Raw genomic sequence first — 15,743 nt, forward strand, 5'->3', positions numbered from 1 at the left:
AGGTACAGCAGGTATAATATAACTTTTATTCCAATAATGCTTTACAACATTTAACTTTTTTCTTTTTGAATTAAGCAACATCCATAATAAGTGACTTGTCATATGATTGAAATTCTCTTTGTAACACACACACACACACACACACACACACACACACACACACACACACACACACACACACAAGTTGATTTCTTGATTATTTATATTTTTTAAATTTTTTTACAAACAGAATAATTAATTTGTAAGGTAAAATGAGCATTTATCTAAATAAATATCTTTTACAACTCATCAACAGCTACTAAAAAATATTTAAATAATAATTCTATAATCAGCATCATATGGATGTACTATATATATATATATATATATATATATATATATATATATATATATATATCATATTCTAAAGCTATTTAACAATATGAATTTTTGTTAAAAAAACACATAGCATGGAATTTTTCTTTTTCAAAGAATGAATGGGAAGTTCCCATTGGAGGATAATCAAAACCTAAAATAGTTTTAATACTTATACAAAACCAAAAATTATCACTGTTACAACTCTACAACCGATAAATGAATCTATCACAACAGCATGCTGTAATCAAATGATGTTCTCGACAGGAGTTAGAATGAAGAAAACTGCAGTCCGCATACTGACATTGATATGGTAGAGAATTTTCTGAAAAAAATACAAACATACCTGCTATTAGAATAAAATAAGAAAATGATTATATAAACAAAAACTGATTAATTTTGTAATGATTACTTCCGTATTTAAACAACAATTAAAATTATTTTTAAACTATAGTTGTTTTTTTAATAAAAGAAGATCGTTAGTTTGAGATGTTATGATCTTATATCAAACAGTTAGAAAAAACATGTGTACTCAATTGGACTGTTTTACCTTATTTTTTTCTAAGAACCGATCTAAAGCAGAAACAATTCTCATTTACCAAAAATTGGTAAATCTAATTTGCAATTTATATAACTTTGAGAATACAATTCTCTAAAATATTATACGTTAACGTGTGGATTTTTATCTTTACCCTCATCAAAATTCAGATTGTTTGAGTAATAATTTCATTGTTAGTGGCCATTTATTGGTAGTTAGATTGAAATTGTTTTTTAGCTGTAGCGAATAATTTTATTAAGGAAATTCAAAAATGCCACTACTTATAAATTTGTACAGGTGGTTATAAAGAAAGAATAAAATTAATGAAATCAGTAATTCATTTAATAAACCACTCACTCCAGAGTACTCATAATCATTGCTTATTTATGAAGAAAGTACAGTCACTTTTCAGTGATATAAATGTATACAATTAATTTTAATGCCCAATAGACATCGTTTTATTAAAATCAGTGATTTTACTGCCTGCATAAAATAAAGTTAATTCTTTTGTAATTAATTTCTATTTACTCATAATTTTTTTTTAGATAACACCATATTTAATAAAAATAAGCTTTTTTTATCAAATTTTCAGACTCTTTTTAACCAATATATTTAACTTTGGTGTTTTGTACACTCGTTTAGAAATATTTCTTCATCTGTACCGACTGTAGCTCAATGGCTTTCTTAAACTGCAAGCACCTCTAGCTCCTACTAAGTAGGAGCTACTAAGCTACTAAGTAGGAGCTCCTAATAACTTTGTTCTCTAAGCTGACAGTGAGTTTATTTTCTCTTAACTAAATTACTGCACAAGCATTTTCTTAAAATAACCAACTTTCAACCTTCCTGTTACATACACTTAAATTTTAATGTAAAAAAATATTAATTTACTATTATTTTTAAATCTAATATGTGTTTAATCCTGTAGTCACTCAGTGAGAATCTTGCTTTATCACTTTTCATTTGATTATAAGTAACTATGTTTATAAGTGCAAGAATTACTTCTACTTAAAACCTTTAATATTTACCCTCAAATTTGCATTTCTACTTCATAAAATATAAAGTAAATATAAAGATAGTTAAGTTAAGAACATCAAAAAGAAATTATAATAAATTTAACAATTTTTTTATTTATTAATTAAACAATTAAAAAGGTTTGTTACTATTTTAAACAAGTTTTTTGGTATTACTTAATTCTTAAGTAGGTCTATATCTTGATATGCTAATTCATTTTTATGTGAACATGATCTTCTGTAGTAAATCACGCACTTCATCACAGTGAGCTTTTTTTTAATAATTTACTACATGAGCTTGAAGTCAATGTGTGAAAATATGGTATAAAAATTTTTCAGTATAAAAAAATCCAACTCTGATAGGAGTTCAAACCCCATAACCTTCTGAAGCTCAGAGGTCAGTATTTAAGCACTTAATACCAGATACCATGAAATTGATTGAAATATTACTTCTTAGCTTAAATAAAAGGCATTACTATACAACTGAAATGTTAAACTTCTGTGAAATGATCGAATAATCAGGAAACTACAGAGATCTAAAAGTCATGTACATAAAAAAAGACATTAAATAATAAATACTTAAAGTTATTTATTTTCGCAACATATGCTCCAAATGGCTACCTTGTTCAGTAATACATATACAAGCTATTTAAACCACGTTTTTCTTTACGTGCTTTTCTTTATCTAGCTCCTTCACTTCCTGAGCACACATGATATGCATGAAAGTGTAACCGCTTCATCACTCTCTTAGCAATTCCATATGAAATCTGAGAGTGCGCTGATAGGGTCTTCAAGCTTTTTGAAGGCGAACGCTGCATCACATTCTTAACCACACTCAGTTTAGTATCAGTCAAAATGACCGGTCTCCCAGTTCTCTTCTTGTCTGCAACTTATCTGCATTTTCTAATTATCATAATCTCATTATGGTCAAATTATTAGGCACTGCCACATCCTTATATTTCCCATGACATTCATCTACAACACATGCATATAAACAACTGGAAAAATAATGTTCAACAATGAAACCTCATTCCTCTTGGAAAACAACATGTTTACCAAGCAATAATCAAAGCTCTACTGCAAGCATCGTGTGATTAATACACATCACAATGGCATCTAGATTGATGGCTGTTGTTGTTAATACTCATGGTGCAATCTTGCAGTAGCTGATAGAACTTTTTCAGTTATAGTTCTATTTATAGACACTTTAATTTTGCTATGCACGATGTTTGGATCTCTGTTTATAAGGTAGGTATATTTATTTTTTAATTTGCACCAAGATAAGAGAAAAAAGAAGTATGACAGTATTGAAGGAATCATCATGAAAAGTAAAAAAAGTCTAGAATATAAATATCTGATATTGTAGTAATTACAAATAATTATGTAGCTGTCTGTCACAATTAATTAGAACTGATTGATTTTATAATCGATTTTAAAATATATATATAATTATAAAATGTATTTTATAATTGATTTTAAAATTCAATACAGGAGTACAGTATTCTTAACATAAAAAAAGAGATTAAAATTTTATAAAGCCCTTACTTTTCCAAACTCAACCAATTTCAACTTATTGTTAGCTGTATTTTTTATAGATCACTTCATTGAAAAAAGATTGTTTGTTTTGTTATAACCCAAAATTTTATGTAGCAGTGATCAATCATTACCATCATTATCCTCAAAATTAATTCACTTAATGGTAATGGCTGTTACCATTAAGTGAATTTCACCCAAGCTTGTTTAAATTTGGACCTGTGAAAAGTGGTTTATTAAACGTGACCAGCCACTGGCATTTTATCATTATTTCATATTCTCTAATTTCTAGAACATTATTGTTTCAGAAGTTTCAGGTATTTTGAAAGAAGACTGTTAGGTTGCAATAAGATGTAGTTTACCACCCTAGACACACAGTTTAGTGGCCAATTTTAGATACTAATACTAACAAACAAGGAATTTTTCAATATGTTTAATAGCAAACGAGTGATAATCTAAGTGTAATTCAATTTTAAAAAAATATTAATTAGTTTTTTATGGTGAGAGAAAGATTTTGTAGTAGGCAGATAAAATATCATCCCGGAACAGAATTTGAAACCAAAACTTTTCTGGATAAAAAGCAAAGCTGTTACTACTGCATTACAGAAATTGGCAGAATTGTAACTTTAACTGCTATTCATTATAACATTTTATAATTCATCTAAATAAATTTATAAACATAGATTTAACTGCCTTTCAAAATCCAAATAAAAATACAACTAACTTTCTAAATACAAGAAAATAAACCACATTTTTTATATTGAAAAGCAATGAATTTTATTTTTGCATGATGATTCCAGTTGAAGTTACTTTTCCAGTTTTTTTTTTTTGGGTGGGAGGGGTGAAGAAGTATGTATTAGGATGTAATAAAAAAAAAAATAAAAAGAATGTTGTATAAAACTTTATTAGTCTATTTTGATAATGATTTTTTTTTTAAATGTTACTTAGTTTTATTAAAATAATTTTTTAACTGATATTAAAAGGGTCTTTCTAATAAAAAAAAAAAACTACTATATTATAAATCTAGAATCATATTACAAAGCAAAGTAGCAAGAACAATTAAAAGTACTCCAACATAAATAAAAAAGGACCCATTAAATATCAGTTTGATTTGTTTTGTTACTAAAAATGGTTTTATACAATCTTCACAATCAACTAATTGTCATGATGTATATATTATAAAATTTGTATTTAAATATTAATTAATGTATTCAAATATAAAAATATGTTGGGATTAAAGTGATTAGAACTAAGCTCCAATAAAGTGCATTATATCAGTCAAGTGATTGGTGATAAAAAAAAAAATTGTATATGATGAATCTTACCAAACGGATTGAGACAGCAGCAAGCATCATGTAACAATTTATCACTGCAGTAGCTAAAAACAGATGAATCACAAAGTGGGCATGAATCAATACGTTTTACTGGATCATTTCGTCTGTTAGGTTGTTTCTGTGGTTTTGCTTGAGAATATTGTTGCCTTTTATTAATATGTTTTCCAGTTGTATTATTATAATTATTATTTTCAATATCTAATTTGCTATTCGGAAAAACTACTGGTCCATTATTGTCAATATTATATTTATCTTTATTATTATTTACAGAAGTTTCTATTGCACCACTTTTATTTGTGATTGTTTCAGTTTTAATCGAATCACGTTTTGAATTACTTGGTGATTTCCTCCGAACCGGTTCTCTTCTAGATTCAATTATATCATCTGAAAAAACATAAAGTTCTTATGAATAAATTTGTAAATAAATTAACAACTTATTTAATGCATAATATAAACATTATTCTCCTACTAAGTGGAAAGACAAATTAAACAATGAATCGTTTTTCAGAACAAAATGGTACATTAATTTGTTGTTTTATATTAACTGTTCCAAGATTTCTTATTCCTCTAATACATGAAAAAACTTCAGGTGCACTTGGCACTAATCAGAATTGCTTTCTTTGAGAGTGATACTGTTCATTGTTCAGCCTGATTCGTTGATAAGTATTGAATACCACCTAGGTTTAAAATATGTTGACATAGTGATGTACAACATTGAAAAAAGCAACATGAAATTACCTCACTCTTCATTCCACTAGTTATGCTGGTATAGGATGTTTATTATTCTTGGGAGTGGCTACGAAATTTTACTGAGTGACTTGTGCATTGTGTAAGGTCACCTATGACCATTAGTATGTGGTAATCAACACACATTTTTTCTTTTTTTTGGAAGGGTGACAAACACAATTGTCATCACCCACAGTGATAAATATAAAAATTGTTTAAATTAAAAAAAAGAAACAAGTGTTAATATGGTAAACCCTATACATATGGCATATTGCAACCTTTTCCTTCTGAGTTTTCTTCTAGAAAAGCACCATAGCAACACAAAGTCCTTGATACTTTGAAGTTCATTATAAACTCTAGCATTCTATTTTCCACTGACACACAGCAAAAATTATCCATTTCATCAAATACTATACAAATTTTTTTGTTGAGATTGTTGTTTAAACATATAGGTATTGAAGTATTAATTGTTCAAAAAACTAATCTAAAGTACACGTTGATGAGCTTGTTTGAACCAAATTTTTATTATAGTTTACTAATTCATAGTAATCTATAAAAAAAATTATATAATAATTTTAAAACTTGTTATGGTAATAAGTTATGAAATTTTGTAGCATCTGAAGAATACTATGCCTGGCAAGGTGTCAAACCTGGAACAATCCAAATGAAAAGGAAGGATGCTCTGCCATATTGGACTGTTTAACTGAGTTTACGTAAAGCTCATTAACCATTTGACCGATTTGAATGACTTTACCATACTTACTTACTATAATACTTATAAAACTATTAGGAAGTTTTCAGATATAAATTTCTTCCAATAAATCCAATATTAGGTGAGATAGACTGAGACCATATATTGTATTTTATAACATTTTTTTTAATGAAGTAATATTTTGAATTGCTGATTATATCATATTCTGGAAGAGATTTCAATATTATGAAATAATTGTTTTGAAATAATTTACTATGAAATAATTGTGTAAAGTAATAAAATATATTTGTCAAATTTTTTACATTAATGAGAAAAAAATAAAAATAAAAATGAAGAATGATTTTATTACTATTTATTTCAATTAATACAACATGAGTGCAGAAATTATCAAACATTAAAATTTCTTCACTTAATTAAAATCGTAGAAAATAAACATCTAGTAACAACAATTAATATGAAAAAATAAATAAAGAAAATTCACTTAATATTTACTATAAATTATAGAAAACAGTATAATATGCTTTACAATTTACTTATTATTCCAAAGATAGAATATTTGAATATCATCATGATGAAAATAGTTCCAAATTTCCAACAGAAATGCATGGCCTATGGCACTTAACAATCACAAATAAGCATATCATTAAATATTTTGTACTTACATTTGTTAATATTTATACAAAGTTGTTTAAAAAAAAAAGTTTGTTTAAGACTGACAAGAAAATTATTTCTACTCTCCAACAACATCACATAAAAGGTTATAAGAATATGATTTCATTAAATATAAGTAAATATTTGATCACACATTTTTATAAGTAATATATTAATAACTTGCAAAAAATTTTTTGAATTTTTCAACAAACACAGAACTTAAATATAATCATTCCTATTCTTAAAAAATAAAAACTATTCTTATAACCATGCTTATCTATTAGTTTTCTGAATTACAATAAAAATAAAATAATTTTATAAATTCTAGTACAGTTAATTATACAAGGTAAAATTATTACCAAAAATTCAGTTGTGTGCTAGAGTACTAAAATCATGATATGTTCTGTAGTAAATGTTTGTTGAAGACTGTATTGATCAAGCCAGCAAGGTAATATATATTGATTGGTCTTCCAAGGTTCTGGATCATCCAGTCATTAAGGGCAACATTATAAAATGACCTGTATGATCCGAAAACTCCACAGTTGATTGGTTGGAGTTTATGGGACATGTTGGGAGGTCAATGTCATTTTCCTAGGCCACAGTAATTGCTTCAGTCGAGATATGGGACTTGTGTTTATCGCTAATTAAGGAGAGCTGATTATTTAGAGATGGTTTGACATACTGAATGAAGCGTTTGAGGTAAAGTACAAACAAAATTCCACTGGACCACCCTGAAGGGTTTGCCCCATCATTGTTCGATGAAACATGTTCCCTGAAATTTACCCTTGGGAATATCAACATTAGAGGAACGTGGTTTCCAATAGCATTTATGGCAGCTATCATTGTGATATTGATCATAGCTCAGCTGATGTTGCTGAACCAAGCTGCTTTGGAGGCTTGTGAACTGTAGAATTCCCAGTTTCATGCAAATTATAAATCACATTAGCTGGAAATTTATATTTTTCCATTACTTTCTTTAAATTAGTAAAACAAGCGTCAACATTTTCTTTCTTAAAGCTTGTGGCTCAGGAAAGGCTTATAGCTTCAGGCTTCCATAACATCAAATCAGGAAAACATCTTTGAAATAACTGACACCAAAAATTCCTTGCTGATTGTTTTAACTTCCAATTTTCAGGGACTTTTAGGTAATTGGATTTTGCATAATCAAAAGCTAACTTAAGTAGAGAGTTTTTTGTAAGCCCATAGTGAAGCTTCGCAGTGAGTTTTAAATACTTCACCAACTCTGTCTCTTGTTCTTTTGTAAACACTTTTTCAGCATCAATACTAGATGTATAAACAAACAGTGCATCAACAAATCTACAAAGTTTATGTTTATTCAAATGTCTTTGCCAAGTAATATTTGAAACATCGTGTTTCTTGGCACCTGTCCTAATATCTATTTGCTTCGGCGGCACATCATCATTTGCTGCTTTTTCAATGGCTATTATGTTCACTGGCTTCCTTTTATTACACTCTTTGCTTGTAGGCATTAATTAAAAAAAAACAAAAACTTATTGGGCCATATATGTTACTTTAAACATAAATGGAAAGGTTGTACCTCGGGTTGACCCAAGGTACAACATTGCGACCTGACTCGAAGTTATATTAGAAATGGCCTCTGGTCCCTTTACAGGTTAGGCTTTTAGAATTATATACCATTAGATAGAGAAAAATACAAATTAATTACCTATATGATTTTTTTAGCTTGTTGTTTATGTGTTTCTCAAAAAAAATCAAGAAACTCAATCAAAAATATTTACTTTTACCACTGAATAACTAAAACTAATTTTTCACAAAAAGCTAGCGTTACACAATGAAGTAAAACAATATTCACAGTGCTCCTAGTGGCAAATCACATAACTAAAGACACCAACTCTACTGTTTCCTACTCAGATAGCAGCCCAATCCAAACTGACCCAAGGTACACCTGACCCAGGGAACAACACTTTCCCCTACATATCCTACATTTTGTAGTACTTCAGCTCAGATTTGGTGGCAGCTTCAATATGTCATTTCTCTGTGTTTCTTTTAATGTTTATGTAAAAATGTATATTTCTTACTAAAAATGTCATTAAAAAACATATTAAAAAGTAAAAAACAGTAATTATAATAATTACTCAATTCCTCTCTTAAATTTTGGCTTCTTTAATTCTGTACTAAATAAAGGGTTACTAAGATTTTTTCTAAGAAATATTAAAAAGTAAGGGCTATCAAAAAATAATCCAGGTTTGAAGGCCTATCGATGTAGAAAATATAGATGAAAAAACTGAAGCAAGATAAAAATAAAAATGCATAAAGCCATTTTTGGGGGAGGGGATGAATATTAAATAATTGTTTTTTTGTAATTTGTGATAATGATAAAAAAACTTCAATTTTTCTGTAAGAAAAACATTTTGCCAAAGTACCCCAGTGAAGATTTGAAATTTTATTTCAACCAAAACACCCCCACCCTTTATTCCAATTTTTGGAAAAATTTAATACATTTTTTCCCCCGAAGGTAGCACTTGTATACCAAGTTTGAAGAAATCGGTCATCAGGGTTCAAAATTAGACCAAATACAAGCCAACACACATACGCGTACATGCGACACGTATATATGCACAAATATCCATCAGACAAAAATAACTTTTTTGGACTTGAAAGCATTGGAATAAAATTTTTTCAGATTATTTACAATTTATTTAAATCTATTTTTTTTTAACTGTCTCCTAAGGCAAAAAACAATTTTTTTTACCGATCTATATACTCTCCCGTTATTGCTATACTATCATACATCGCTATAGCCTGGATAGTAAAAATCAAACTTTTCAATAGATTAATGAAGAATACGGATTTAAACTTTCCCGGGTAAGTTATACAACTCTGGCTAGCGAAGACTTTGATCTCATCAGACTTCTACTTAGGAGAACATTTAAGTGGAGCACTGAATATGCAAGTAAAAAAGGAAAGATTAAAAAAAAATTATTCTACTCTTTCAGTAAAATTTTGAGGTACGGGATCCACAGTGATCATTTTGTAAAGACTAATTTAATGGAATCATCCAGTTAGAACAAGAATATAATTGAGTTCAGAGACGATAAAAAAGAAAAGCACGGGTTTTCTTTCACTTCATTATGCGAGTTTGAATAAAAACCAACAAAAACCGTCAAAACATAAACACATAAGATCCCATTTCTCTCTCTACCTTGACTAAAAGTTAGGCGGAATCAAAACTCTGTATACAGAAATTATTGTACCGATCTTTATCCAAATCGGTCCATCCAGTATGGAAATATCAAGGAAAAAACATACCAACATATAGTCGCGTGTTCACGGCTCGCCGTGAAAAAACATAGAAGATAAAATAAGTAATAATAACAATAATAATAGTAATAACAGTAACAACAACAATAATGATGATAATAATAATAACAACAGTGAATATGTGACATACAATAGTAATTTAAATAAGGACAAGATGTGTTTATAGACAATCAAACCAGAATACAGTCTAATTTACTAAAAATGTTATAATGACTGCTATAAATTAATATTGTATTAACACATGACAAGATTAGAAAAATCTAAAGATCATACAATTCAATTCTCTGCAAATATTATTACTTATACTGTTTACAATTGAACCATTCTACACTTTATGAATGAATATAATACTGTTACTTTCACTACTGTTTACCAATATCTCATCGAACAACTTCCTGCATTCAACCACTGTCCACACTGGAATGCTTGCGATGTACTCTTCACTCGTTGTTAACAAACGCTTACTGATAACGCAGTCATACAATTGCGTTGAACACGCCTGGCAGAATTACTCACAGTTATCGCAACTACGCCTCGATTAACTAATACTTAAGTACTCACTGTTCCCACTGGTTCCTAGCAGTATTTATATCCTCTGGCCTGCAGTACCCCTATTCCTTAACTGTTAAAACGTAAAAGTTCTCATTATCCGCGCCCTTACATTTTCCCATATATTCTTATTCCGGTCCGGTAGCCCTTCTAATCGAACAACAGCTTTTTGATTGAACAACAGCCATTGTCTGTAATTCAAAAACAGATTGTTAAACGGACCTGTTAGCCTGAGGTTCTTTTTAGTTCCTTTCTGAATTCTTTCTTTCATTATTACTTTCTCATACTTTCTTCTTAATTGGAAGGAATACGTTACCTTGGTGCGCTATACTGGTCCTATTACAATAATAAATACGTATGTACATAAATCCTTCCTGAATTTTTCAGTACTAAAATTGTGTTTCTTTGGTTAGAGGAGGGTCATGAAACGTCAAGATCTACAAAAACCCCGACGTGCAAAATTTGACCTGATTAGTATATTTTCGCTAATATAATATTATCGTTTAGCTATATAGTTAACTACGTAGCCGAGAAGGTAATATAATTTAAATATAAGAACACAACCTACCGATCTAAGCGCCTTAATAAAACGCCATACTTGTAACCATTATTAAACATTTATCATGCTTACATATATTCTCGTATAAACTATAGTGAGTTCGGAAAGTCACTGTGCAGTATGCTTTAGAATTATGTGGTGCATTCTGTTCTTTCAGTGTTAGGCTGGTTGCCCAGTGGATCCACTTGGGTCTGTGGATCCGTTGGATCAGTAGGTCTGCTCAGTAATAAACCAAGATGTCAATTGTTGAGTTGTGAACTTGCTTCGTTTCGTTTCGTGTCGTTTCGTTTATTGGAACCAATATTTGCAAGAAACATAATGGTTTTCTCGGTAAAGAAAATTATATATTTTTCTCGTTGAACACGTCTTTCGTGAAGATGACAAGTATACTGATTTAGTGAAGCACAAGTTTTCAAAAAAGTCTCCAAATACTCTTGCTCCTCACCACAATACAATTAGAAATCTTATCGAAAAATTTCGGACAAACAAAATTTGAAGACACTGATCGAAGTGAAAGACCACCTAAACTAAACGAAAGAACCTGCTTGATATTTCGTAGACTATGGATAGTCCAACAGAGTCAATGCGTAAGTTAGTACAGCAGCAAGATATCGGACTTGCTGGTGCACATAAAACTATAAGAAAAGAACTGAAACCTACCATGAAAAAAGACTAAATTATTTTCAACGTTTTAAATGTTTTATCGACCAAAATTCCGTAGATATCCTTGACATTACGTTTTTTTACAGATGAAACCGCGTTTCATCTGGGAGGACATATTAATTCACAAAATATACGACTGTGGTCGACAACTAACCCCCATGAATTATACGTACAATCTTTACACGAAGAGAAAATTGGAGTCTGATCTGTGTGAGTGCAACACGCATTGTGGGTCCAGTCCTTTTTGATCGTTATTATGCTGCTTTAAAAATCTTTATTAGTTAGTTAACAGAAATGGAAATCAATCACGGTTGGTTTCAACAAGATGGCGCAACAGCGCACAGAGCTAACAGGTCAATGACGTTTTTTACGAAATGTATTTGGTGAACGAATCATTTCGAGGGGTTTTTGGCCTGCACTCTCGCCAGATCTGACTCTCCCATATTTCTTTGTATGGGAGACACCGGCGAAACTAGTAGTGTATCGCAAAAGACCACGTACAATTGACGAACTAAAACCCGTAATAACGGCATATATACGATACATCAGCTGGTTAAACTGTTTGAAAACAAACCAAAACGTGTGCAGTGTTGTATTGATTTGGAGGAGGTCATTTTCAACACCGGGTTGGTCTGACTCCCAAATCAGCTGATTTGGAAGTCGAGAATTACAGCGTTCAAGTCCTAGTAAAGCCAGTTATTTTTACACGGATTTGAATACTAGATCGTGGATACCGGTGTTCTTTAGTGGTTGGGTTTCAATTAACCACACATCTCAGGAATGGTCGAACTGAGAATGTACAAGACTACATACTTCATTTACACTCATACATATCATCCTTATTCATCCTCTGAAGAATTATCTAAACGGTAGTTACCGGAGGCTAAACAGGAAAAAGAAAGAAAAGGTCATTTTCAACACCTTTTATAAAATATTCCAGTTATTGTAATATCCGTTTCTATAAAATAATGAAATAAAAATGCAAAGTATTTAAAGGACTTTAAATATGATTCACTTATTTAATTCTACCGCTCACCTATGACGTCACAACATAGCAGTAGTTTAAAATATTTTTTGGGGTGGGGGTGCGATTTTGCAAAACTTTTTTTGGAAAATGTTATTTTTTTAATTTTTAATAAATGTGCCCAAGAAAAATATACCTTAATTAGGCGAAATTTCGAGATGCTGAAGGTGACCTTATTCTACAGCTCCCCTTAACCTTTTAAGTTGAAAATTTAATGGCATCAGTACCCCATATATAGAAGTAATCTGACCACGTTTCGTCAAAATCGATCCAGTAATTCTAGAGATATAAGGTGATTTAGAGGCCAACATCGATCATAAACACGAACAGCAGATAAATAGTTTTTTTTTTAAATATTTTTATTTATCAACAATAACTCTACTACTACTACTTATCAGCGTAATGTAACTCTTATCAGTGGTAAATTTGTACTCTTGAATAAACTCAGGTCGACTACTTCTGAGACGTGGGGTTCTGAGATATGTGGTTAATTGAAACCCAACCACCAAAGATTTTCCTCTGCAAATATTTTCCTCAGCACCAGAGGAAAATATATGTATGTACCGATGAGTGCGAAATTCCGGTAGAGATATTCGGGGGGGGGGGGGAATCCACGGGGGTCGGTCCTTGGGCCACTCCTGTGGAACTTGACCTTCAACGGAATATTGAGACTGGAGTTTGAAGGAAACGCCGAACTGATAGCTTATGCCGACCTCATGGCTCATGACCAGACATAGAGGTCCATCGAAAAGGAGGCTGATTTTGTCAGTTGCAATAAGAATTAGTTTATTCGCGGTTCCGACGTGCGCCGAGGCCTTTGATAAGAAGAAGAACCTAAAAAGGTATCTGCCCTGTAGAGGAGAGCTGCGGTACGAATTTCGTAAGTATATAAGGCGGTATCAACAAACGCAGTAGAAGTAATAGCGGGAATATCTCCTGTCGGGCTTAGGGTTCTGATGCTCCGAAGAGTTAACTATGGGATACCTAGAAGTGAAGCTAAAAGACAGATGCTGAATAATGGCAGGCATAGTGGGAAACATCAGACACTGGAGGCTGGACCAGAAGGATAATTCCCCAAGTCAGCTTGTGTGGGCTTCCATCTCACACAACTGTTAACTGGATACTGTGAGTTTGGGGTCTACCTCCATCGTTTTGGTAGGCGGATGACCCCAGGCTGCCGATACTGAAACGAAATTGACTCGGTAGAGCACTCTATATAAAGTTGTAACAGATGGGACGAGATTAGGCACTCATTTGGGATAAGTCAATTGCATCCGCAAAACACGCTGCAGTACATACTAAAAGGAAAACATGAATGGGATAACGCAGCCTCTATGGTAACCAGAATAATACAAATTAAGGAGAGAGACGCTAGGGAGTGGGATGAGAACTGATTCTAGAGGTAAGGATATACAAGGGCAGTCCAGCTCACGAGAGAGCGGTTCGTTGAGGTGGGCCGCTCTCAATTATTGACCGGGTACTCCTTAAGTTCGGGGAAAATTGAAAAGACCGGTGACCCGGCTAGATTGCCTCCAAGGAGGGAGATACCCTCCTTGGAGGGAACTGGTTTGAGGCATGGCGCAAAGAAAAGACTGAGTCCCGGCCTACTGGGTGAGCGACCCCCGCAGGGCACGGCATCGCCGAATCCTGTGAGGTTCCGGGAGGTTAGAGACCAGGCAACCACTGAGGATGCGCAATGCGTAACTGCTGGACCATTCTCAGTGGTCTTGGGAGAGAAAAAAACCACCAAAGAACACCGGTATTCACGATGTAGTATTCAAATCCGAATTTAATAATTAAATTTTGAAACAAATTTAAGATTTTAAATAATTAATATTGTTTAAAAAATGTATTATTGAAAAATACAATTTTTAAATGGGTAAGTATTCTAAAAAAAATTGCCGAGAAGATTTTTCAAATCGTTCGGCAATTTATTAAAAATGGCAACGTAACCACAATAAAATCCTTTCTCGTAAGCAGATGTATTGATTTAAGCCACCGGGTTGGTCTAGTGATGAACGCGTCTTCCCAAATCAGCTGATTTGGAAGTCGAGAGTTCCAGCGTTCAAGTCCTACTAAAGCCAGCTATTTTTACACGGATTTGAATACTAGATCGTGGATACCAGTGTTCTTTGGTGGTTGGGTTTCAATTAACCACGCATCTCAGGTATGGTCGAACTGAGAATGTACAAGACTACATACTTCATTTACACTCATACATATCATCCTCAGTCATCCTCTGAAGAATTATCTAAACGGTAGTTACCGGAGGCTAAAACAGGAAAAAGAAAAGATGTATTGATTTAAATTATACGAAAATAGTTCTGTAATCTGTTTTGGTAAGGGGCGGTGGATATTGTTATCTTTTAAAACTAAATGATCATTCTTTTACCAAAGATTGTATATTCATAAATATATAATTTTAATTTTCCAAAACCGATCAACACAATTGATACTTGAAAACGATTCGACAGCCCATTTTTGAACCTTATAAACTCGTTCTGACTTTTTAGGAATCTCAAGAGATGACATTATACAGACGATCGTAAAGTTGTTGTGCACTGTAATGACGAAAATTTCGTAATTATTACTTTGTATTTTTTTTCGTTATTTTGTTAAGAAATCCGGTTGGGTTTCGAACTCGATCTCGATCGCCCGGTCAACTCGGTACGTGGTGCGTTAAGCCTCGCTGTTACCACCAGTCTGCTGACCGTACAACCGAAATCTGTTCTATGAAAGTTGTGAAATTACATTAGTTTAGTTAGTACCGACCGTCACCGCTAGTAC

General features: G+C 31.8%; 1 protein-coding gene across 3 annotated transcripts in view; it reads right to left on the reverse strand.

The window, feature by feature from the left end:
- Positions 1–394: 394 nt before the first annotated feature.
- LOC142324754 (uncharacterized) overlaps positions 395–15,743 on the reverse strand; it is a 45,824-nt gene continuing 30,475 nt past the window's right edge. For all 3 annotated transcript variants that reach the window (XM_075365701.1, XM_075365698.1, XM_075365697.1), the window contains 2 exons: positions 4,761–5,153; positions 395–679 (listed from right to left, as the gene is read on the reverse strand). In XM_075365701.1, the coding sequence (XP_075221816.1) occupies positions 561–679; positions 4,761–5,153 (512 nt within the window). In that variant the 3' untranslated portion in view covers positions 395–560. The remainder of the gene's footprint in view (positions 680–4,760; positions 5,154–15,743) is intronic.

The sequence above is a fragment of the Lycorma delicatula genome, chromosome 5 (genome assembly GCF_047948215.1).
Source record: "Lycorma delicatula isolate Av1 chromosome 5, ASM4794821v1, whole genome shotgun sequence".
Classification (NCBI taxonomy): domain Eukaryota; kingdom Metazoa; phylum Arthropoda; class Insecta; order Hemiptera; family Fulgoridae; genus Lycorma; species Lycorma delicatula.